At 38.0% G+C, this 9,617-nt stretch overlaps 1 protein-coding gene across 1 annotated transcript; it reads left to right on the top strand.

The window, feature by feature from the left end:
• The first annotated feature begins 288 nt into the window (after positions 1-288).
• LOC143291006 (glutamate receptor-like) lies at positions 289-7,212 on the top strand. The gene is made up of 6 exons (XM_076600594.1): positions 289-353; positions 1,340-1,486; positions 2,274-2,477; positions 3,355-3,462; positions 5,943-6,062; positions 7,051-7,212. Exons 1-6 carry the CDS (start codon positions 315-317, stop codon positions 7,210-7,212), a joined length of 780 nt encoding a protein of 259 aa, XP_076456709.1. The 5' UTR covers positions 289-314.
• The last annotated feature ends 2,405 nt before the right edge of the window (positions 7,213-9,617 follow it).

The raw sequence follows: 9,617 nt of genomic DNA, 5'->3' as shown, positions 1-9,617 counted from the left end.
CGCACAGAACTGTTCACAAGATTTCTTCAGGTCTTTCGGTTTGTGTGTCAAAGCCTGGTCTCTGCAAATGCTTTCCCTTCCATTCTGCATTTTTCTTTCATCTTCGTCTTCTTCCGGGTCCTCACTTTAGCCATCATCATAAACTTTGGAAAAGTCTATCTTATTGATTGAATGACTGATGCGGCAATTTATTGATTGACACGGTGGATGGAAATTTGTAGTTACTTGCTTGCTTAATTGCTTGACTTTTTCTCACGTTTATTGATCAATTTATTAATATAACTCACGCCTTTTTTCAGATACCGGAAGTTGGCATGAACAAGTACGGATACAGCTATCTGTTAGGAACTTTGGTAAGTCTGTTGTAATACTCTGGCAGATAAATTATCGTGTTTTTTCTTTGTCTTTTTGTTGGGGTTTTTGTGTGTGTGTGTGTTGTTGTTTTCAATCTGTTTCAATCTTCACAGCCACCCCCTCTACCTTCTCGCCCTGTGTCCTACCTCTTGTGTCCGTCTTTCTGTCTGTACGGTTGGTTTTCTAATTTACAATGCTGTAAGAGATATTTTCAGATAGAAAACTTGCAAAATTAGCTAATTGTCACTTTGAAGGATATCTTATCCCATGTTCCTGACATTTACATCCCTTGTCGTTCTTCCAGTTCTTCTGGGGTATTCCTTCAGTCTCTATCAAAATATTTGGTCAAAGACAACTAGAAAGCTCATCTGGATCTCCGTCACTCACCTTGTCAGCAAATTTTTAAACATGAACTACACGTGAAACTGAAAACGGTCATCTTTCATCTGTCTGCATTTTCCCCAATGAAGTCTACATGTGGTGTGTGGGTGGATGTGTGGGGGGATTGGGGGGGAGGAGCGTTGTGTGTGTGTACGGGTATGTGTGTGTGTGTGTGTGTGTGTGTGTGTGTGTGTGTGTGTGTAAAGCATGTTTGATACTTCTGAAGCAAAAATCACTTTTGTATTCATGTAAGCTGGGTTCCTGAATGACTGTCATGTGTACAGATAGTTGACGTATATCAAACGTTACATGGTCTCTAATTATGTGTTGCTGTATGTCCTCAACAATATACAACTGTATGTGGATCGTTCTTAGTGAGGCGCACAAAGCCTGGTTTATGCCATGAATATCGCATATATAATATTATATATATATATATATATCATACATTTTTTCTTTCTATATAACCACACTGGACAGACCAACGAAAAAGGATGGGTTATCAAACCACCATCATCATCATGGTTCTTTAAAATGATAATAGTAATAACAACAATACTGACAATAATAGCACGAATATTAATTCAGTTTCATTATGTGTCAGGACTTCCAGCGTTTGAATCTGTCGCGGTTTCGACACGGTGGGGTGAACGTGACAGGCTTTCAGTTGCTGGACGAACAGCAAGACTCTGTTAAGGATCTGCGACGTACATTGCTGCACAGGGGTGATGAGGATGTCCATCCTTTGCCGGTAAACCACAGGACATACACAGAGAGACTGAGACGTGAGAGAATCACACAAACTGGATCGTCTCTGCAGAATCTTTATTGAACTTATTTAGTTTGATATCATTCAGAGCACACTTTGTTTCAATTGTACATATATTATTGAAACCCCTTTTTTTTTTCTTTTTCTTTTTTTTCTCAAGGCCTGACTAAGCGCGTTGGGTTAGGCTGCTGGTCAGGCATCTGCTTGGCAGATGTGGTGTAGCGTATGTGGTTTTGTCCGAACGCAGTGACGCCTCCTTGGGCTACTGAAACTGAAACTGAAACTATTGAAATTATAAAAAAAACCTGAATGCACTCAAACATTAGTCTGGATCAAATGGAGCTGTTTTGATGATAACACATTAGGTCTACTTTTTCATAATCATTCTAATTGTTTCTTCACTTATCTCTTCTCTCTTGTCTGTCCGTCTCTGTCTCTTTCTCTGTGTTTCTGCCTTTCTGTCTGTTTGCCAGTCTCTCTCTCTCTCTCTCTCTCTCTCTCTCTCTCTCTCTGTGTCTCCCTCTCTCTTTCTCCTTCCCTCTCTCTTTGACACCAAACAGAATCGCACAGACCAAAACATGTAGACATGACAGTCTGCTTCTTGTGTGTGTAACTGTGTATTCTGAACTGAATGTGTGTGTGTGAGTGAGTGCGCGCGCGCGCGCGCGCGTGTGTGTGTGTGTGTGTGTGTGTGTGTGTGTTTAATCTGTTCTAGTCCAGTCACTGACTCAGTTTCATTCTCCCTTATATTCTCCCCTCTGTCTTTCAGGTGACGGCAGCGTTGACAGTGGACGCCCTCAGGCTGATAGAAAGCGGTGTGGCCGGTATGTTGGAAGACGACCCAGACGTGTTCAGATGGATCTTCCGACGACGTGTCGTCTACAACTACAACCGCACGCGGGGTATACCCTGCACCACTCGTCCTCCTGTACCATGGATGCATGGAACGAACATCCTAAACAAGATCAAACAGGTGAAAAAGATACACAAGGACTCAAAGACCTCTGTGAAAGCAATTGAGATTCCTCTCTTTGCTCACCCTATGAGCGACTGTCACTTCTTTTGCGTTTGCTGAGAAATCGCTTGTCACACTACTGCTGCTACTTTAATCCCTTTCATATTGCATACACATGCAGAAAATTAAACACATATTAAAGACACAATATTCTATGTCATTGATTTTGGAAGTACAAATATACTCAACAAAACCAGCAAGCACATCACCGAAGAGACAATAATGGTCAGAAAAATTACAATTGATAACAAATGGAAAGCAGAGGGAGATAAGTGCTTCTGGGATAGATAGGTCTGTGCAATGAAGGTTCAGAGGTTTATCTACATAATCAATTAACATTGCTTCATGAAAAGCGCAGCTAGGTCTTTAAGGTTTTCTATTCCTATAAAAAAGATGAAACCGTGAACGTAGGCCTATATTTGAATGTTAATCAGGTGACATTAATGTTTGCTTGGGTATTTTATATCTGATTGCTTAAATATTCAAGGAGTTTGGAAGCACAATCACAAAGTGGATTATTTTGGAGAAGGTTAGAGAGTTCATAAATTAACAGTCCCATGGCTACTCCTCCAAGAGGAGACATTTCTTTCGAACAAAAGTGCACTTCTGGTAATTATTTCTTCTGTAATTCACGCGTTTTAGAACCAGGTAAGCTTTTCTGTATCGTCTATATTATTGCGTTTGTTATTTCATCGTCTCTTCCTGCGTCTGCAATTGGTACCAGAGGTCTTGTTTGGACACCCTGTGTAATGTTAAAGGAAAAATTAACTTTTGGCTCAACTGCAGACTCAATCCTTACGGTATTGTTAGTTTTGTTTTTCGTTTCGTTTTGCAGAAACCGCCCCAAGGACTGTCTGGCAGCTTGACATTTCATGATGATGGTTCGAGAAAAGACTACACTCTGCATGTGTATTCCATGGCGCTGGACAAAGGAATCAAAAAGGTTAGTATAGCTTCCGGAAGGACAGACAGACAGGCACACAGACACACAGAAGTGGGTGAACAGAAGTGGAAGTCGGGAGTGGATAGATAGAAGGATATGTGGGGGTGGGGTGGGTGGGGGGGATGCATGCATGCGCGATGTGTGAATGTGTGTATGCTATCCAGGTAGCGAAATATATTTTTTTAAGAAAAAAGAAAAGAGAACAAGTAGTATAATTTGGCATTGGAACAGTTTGAAGATTATCGGACAATATTCGCATGTCCAGAGGAAATTAAGAATTTCATATACATTGGTTTGCTGTTCTTGTTGTTGTTTTTGGTTTTCTCTTCTTTTTTTCTGACATTATTTCGGGTTTTTTGTTATTTTTTTTCTTTTTAACACTGTTTTAATTTTCCAATTTGCTAAAACATAGAAATTTAACGTAAACACTTACATAGGAAGTGGGTGGGGAATGAATAAAATGGACGAAAGACGTAAAAAAAAAAAAAAAAGAAAACAAAAGAAGAAAGTGCAACATACAAACATTATATTCTGATGGAAAAACTACTATGCATAAATCATTGGAAATTGTCATCAATTGGAGAGAAACATCTATTTCACTTTAACTGTATCTTTTGTGTATATTTCAACACACGTAGGCTACTTTCTTCACCAACATTGCTTTATTTAAGTTGATTTTTTTGCACATATTGAAAAATGGTTTTCTATCTGTGTGTACAAACAACAGACCGTTCGCAATTAGCATATTATCTCATGCATAATTCTTGGAGTCTTGGGATTATGATTTGCTTCGCCTTTAATGGAAAGGATAAAACAAACAGATACGCTTTCATATAAAGGTAAGTGTGTCACCATTTCTTCTTGAAGATGTATGTTGCACATGCAACCATAGCAATATATTCTTCTATTTTGTATCTTGAGAGAATATGAGTGAATGTTTGGGAGGCATTTATCTAATTTACATTTATGTATATACATCTTCCCTAGGAGGATGAACAAATGAAAAACTGAGCCCGTAATTATATCAGAGTGGAAACCAAAGATTATGATATTTTCATTGAAATTTAATTTTTAACAAGTTGTACATTTTATTTTTGATAAATCTTCTAGGTTAAACCAAAATCGTCTTGAGTGGTCACATCGCCAGAAAATTTATTCAGTGCTATCCTTTACTTTTAAACAAAAGTCACTGTTATTATTGTTTACTAATACCATTTCTTTTTAGACTACATGGGAACTAAAAAGCGGCTGCAACTTCACATATTACATAGGATTAATGGAACAAATGTAGTTTATGGAACAAATGTAGTTTTTGATTTCATTAAAAGTATTTTCCCAACAATATGTTTGTTCTCAGTTTCTCAGACCACTTTTGGCAGGAATTAGGGAATGTATCATTGGAAGTCAAAACATCATAGTATATCCGTGACCTCTTAGGTCTAGAACATATCATTTTTAATGGCCATGGTATATCATGTGCACTCTGCCTTGTTGGATCATTAAATCTGCCTGTTGAATATACTTACTGATTGCTCTCAAGCATCCCTTATAAGCCAAAAAATGTATATTTATTTCATATTTTCTACTGAATTCGTGTTGGGTAAGAAATCTTCCATTATCATTAAAAAAATATGATACACAATAAGTCCCCTTGTTAATCCATCGTCGATGATTTATCTCATTGTTTCCAATCATGAACTTGTCATTGTAAAAAAAACAGGTTCTGATAGAACATCTATATATGATTTAGGTCTGCACTGAGAATAAGATTCCCTATAAGCCGTAAACGAGTGTTTCCAAAATAAGCTATTTTTACTGTTACGCAATGCATAGACAGAGTGATATATTTTCATTTCATTGAAAAATGGAAACATTTCAGTTGTACTATTTTTCCATTTTGTTTTGATGTTCTGGGCTTTCTTACCCAAATTTGTTTTAATGCTTCAATATTTTTTCTATCTGGTATGTTTAAACCTCCTTTCTTAATGTTTTATTGCTGTCATTCTACTTATTTTGTCCCTTTTGCCATTCCATACAAAAAAGAAACACATTTCTGACAATCAGTTATAACATTTTCTGGAAGGTTTGGAAGTAAAATCCATATATGAATTCATTTTGATAAGATTATAGATTTCAATACAGAGACGCGTCCAAAAGGTATAATATTTCTCTTCGTCCATATTTTGTATAAGGCTTTCATTTCAGATAATTTCTCTGCATATCAGTAATTAATCTTTTCACATTCTTTAACATCAGTCGTAAACCATATTCCCATAATCTTAATTTTTTTCTGGATTCCACTTAACATATAAATGCTGCATATATTCTATTTTTGGATTCTTTCTACTTCCTGTCAATGAAAGTAACAAAATGAATAATGTTACACTGTCAATGAATGTGATGATGATAGAAATTATAATAATAATAATGAAAGTGACAAAGTGAATATAGTAATGTGAATGTTAAATACTGTCAATCAGGTAGGCACGTGGTCAACGAAGAGTGCCTTCATCAGCGTGCACGATAGTGATGAGGGAGGAGGAGGTCGCCGAAGGAAAGGGGGCGGCCTGAACAGCACCAAGATAATAACTTCTATCATTGTAAGTATCCATGCTTTTGGTGAAGTGGTGATTTGACGATGTTGACAGCAATGATTTGTTTTGTTGATATTTTCATCGCAGAGCTTGAGTCTAACCTCTCCCTCTCCGAACTGAACACCATCTGCAGATAAACAACTAAACAACTCTTCCGTTACACGTCATTACATGTTAAACAACTCAACGTTAATCGACTATAGATAATTTTTTTTAAGTTAGTTTTCATTATTTTTTTATCATTACTAGCTTTCGTTGCTTAGCAACTGTTACATTAGCTTTAAGTCTGCATTCATCAACGAATCGTTTCCAAACTGCCTAACCATGTAGATGCCGAAAGTAGTATTTGAGCCGAAGATTTTGCGAAATTTATCAAGGTCAGTGACAGATAGACAGACAAACATACTAAGTGAATACCATACACCCCCTCTAGAATTGATGTGATAGACCATAACTCCCTAATTAGAAAACTTGAACCATACAGTCTGCCAACCAGTACTCTTAGTTTGCTTAAATCATATCTCACAATCAGGCAACAATGCGTGATAATGAGCACTCCCTTCTCCACATTAACAGCACTTGATCATAACATTCTTCGGGGATATTTTTAAGGCCCTTACATAAATGACCATATCTTCAATTAAAGCCCCTGTCCAAACTCTTCCGAGTGATACAATCCACGCAAATCATTTTGACATTCTTGCAAAAAAACTATTATTTATGATCTCATTAAATGGACCGAACTTGATCACATGTCTCTTCACACACGACAAACAAAATGTATGTTTATCACAACCAGACAAAAGAGGCAAAACACTTTCGATCGATTTCAAACCATCCAACTGAAAAGTGAACCTGCTGAACAGGTGACAGATCTTGATCTCACCTGGGATCCGCGCACAAATTACCTGTGTAAAAAAAAAAGAAAGAAAAAAGACTGACGGAAATCTGTCAACTGTTTGAAATCAAGCATTTCTTTGACCTCCACTCACAGAAATTATTTCTCAAGCATAAATCCAGTATCAACAGATTACGCATCAACACTTGGAGACTCCGCCAATGCGAACACCGTGAAGCTTTTACTGAATTTTCATCAACGGGGGCTGAAGCTGGCACTCCTTCAGGAGACTTCGTGTCTAGATTATTCTCCCACTGATCCGTAGGTTTGAGTATAACAAAGGAATCACAATGCATAAGATTACAACAAGGAATGCACCACCAACTGTAAAAAACATTCCCATTAATCCAACACGAAAAACACAAAAGTCAATACCCCAAGCATCTGTTTAAAGCCAGTGGAACTCAGTCCAAGACTAATTTAAACACCACTGCCCAACAACATTCGAGTAATTACCAATCCTACCTCATGCAACAATTTTTGATGTTTTGCTTACCTTGTTGACGCTACTGTTTTATATGGTTGCATGTGAAACTCTCCCTTGTCAACTCGCCTGTCCACGTCTCTCTCTCCCTCTCTCTGTGTCTCTTTTCCTCAGTCTCTCTCTCCCCTCTCTCTCACACCCATATGCGACGGCATGATTTGGTCATGTCTACGTATTTATGCTTCCTTTGATAAAGTATGTTTTTTTCACATTACTGCAATAATAATAATAATAATAAAAAGACATTTGGCACGCCCAAGCCCTGGGCGTTTACAATGAAAAATACAATGATGTATGCATACTAAAATCACACGAATACATCCGCACGCACAAATCCTCCCGCTCCAACTCCGACTCACAAGCCTACACCCACTCCACACAAGATGCACACACACACACACACACACACACACACACACACACACACATACACACACACACACACGGGCGCGTGCGCGCGCGCGTACACACACACACACACACACATACACACACGCACGCACGCACGCACACACACACACACACACACACACACACACACACACACACACACACACACACACACACACACCTTGGCCGTTCAAGGCATATAAACATGTGTACGTTTGAAATATAGTAAAAATGATAAAAGGAAAAAAATTAGCTTGACTGAAACATAAATATGAAGACAAGGAATTATTTAGTGATTTGAATGGTTGAAATAAGTTTTCAAAGAGGATTTGAAAGAAGGGCAAGAAACAGCATGATGGACAGGAAACGTGAGTGAGTTCCATGCGGAAGAAGCCTGGAAAGAGAAAGTGCGTTTTCCATATGATCTGGTTCTGTAAGAGGGAATTTTTAAGAGACGAGATGGAGAGTAGTAATGCAGAAGGAGACATACCAATCATAAATTTGTAGCATAGGAGAGAGAGTTTGTAATCTAATCTTTTTTCAACAGGTAGCCAGTGGAGGGAATAAAGGAGAGGAGTGACATGAGCATATCTAGGATATTTGGAAGAAGAGCCGTGTAGCATGGTTTTGGATTCTCTGAAGTCTGGATAACAAGTAGTTTGGGCATCCAGCGAGCAAAGAATTACAGTAGTCAAGCCTAGATATGATCAGGGAACAGACAAGGGTTTTTGTTGCATCCTGAGACAAAAAGTGCCGAACAGAGCTCATTCTACGTAACATATCTGACAAATCGATGAAATCTGCCGTTCAAAAGATACAGTCTGGTCTAAGTAAATACCAAGGTTGCGAACATTTTTTGAGGTTGGAACATTGCGCCCATTTAACTGAGCAGCTTCGGGGAGCAATATAGAATTTAGTAAATGTTTAGGAGCAAGAAAAAAAAAATTTTCTCGTCATTCAATTTTAGTTTGTTGCTTGTCATCCACCAGTTTATGTCAGCTATACATTGTTGAGTAGAGGTGATAAGCTCAGAAAGATGAGAGATTGAACCAGACTTACGAATTTGATTATCATCCAAAAAAACTGTGATGTGAAAGAAAATGATGGGATACAATTTCTGAAACAGGTTGTAAATAAAGTAGAAAAATAACTGGTCCAAGGAGAGCTCATTGGGGAACACAAAATTCTAAGGGAGCGGATCTTGAGAGAGACGGTTCACAATAACAGTCTGGTTCCGGTTGGAGAGGTAAGAGCTGAACCACGAGAGAGCCGTGCCAGACACACCTCGGTTTATCAAAATGTCGTGATCAATGGTATCAAAGGCTGTTGACAGATCAAGAAGAGAAAGAAGACAAATCTATCTTTTCAACTTGTTTTATTCAATATGATGACATACTAAGCAACAACATTCAACTGCCTGTTTTCTGATATTCAAAAAGAAAAACAGCAACATATAAGGATGATATAAAAGGGGGTACGAATACATACATGCCTGGGAAGAGTGGGGAAAGAATATTGGATAATCAATGCATTCACATACGAGTGGAACTCAATTACTCTATAATGACATACAGACTGCAAAATTACAATACACTGTTTCCAATGGGACTTATAATGTCAGGTCTTGGGGACATTTTGTAACATGTTAATGATAGGCACATTTCGTTTTCACATTTTTTTTAGTAAATAAATTCAAAATATGGGGAGGTAAAAAGCGGACGGGAAGAAAAAAGTTACTCAAAGAACATAGGCTTATGTGGTGTCCAAGTGTTCTGAAAATCAGAGTATC

Source organism: Babylonia areolata, chromosome 16 (genome assembly GCF_041734735.1).
Source record: "Babylonia areolata isolate BAREFJ2019XMU chromosome 16, ASM4173473v1, whole genome shotgun sequence".
Lineage (NCBI taxonomy): Eukaryota > Metazoa > Mollusca > Gastropoda > Neogastropoda > Buccinidae > Babylonia > Babylonia areolata.
This window is presented reverse-complemented; position numbering and strand designations above follow the sequence as displayed.

Excerpts from the sequence above, each read along its gene's own strand:
- LOC143291006 (XM_076600594.1), top strand. The coding sequence starts at position 315 with ATGAACAAGTACGGATACAGCTATCTGTTAGGAACTTTG. Across the intron at positions 1,487-2,273 it reads AGGATGTCCATCCTTTGCCG|GTGACGGCAGCGTTGACAGT; the intron begins GTAAACCACAGG and ends TCTGTCTTTCAG. Across the intron at positions 2,478-3,354 it reads TCCTAAACAAGATCAAACAG|AAACCGCCCCAAGGACTGTC; the intron begins GTGAAAAAGATA and ends TTCGTTTTGCAG.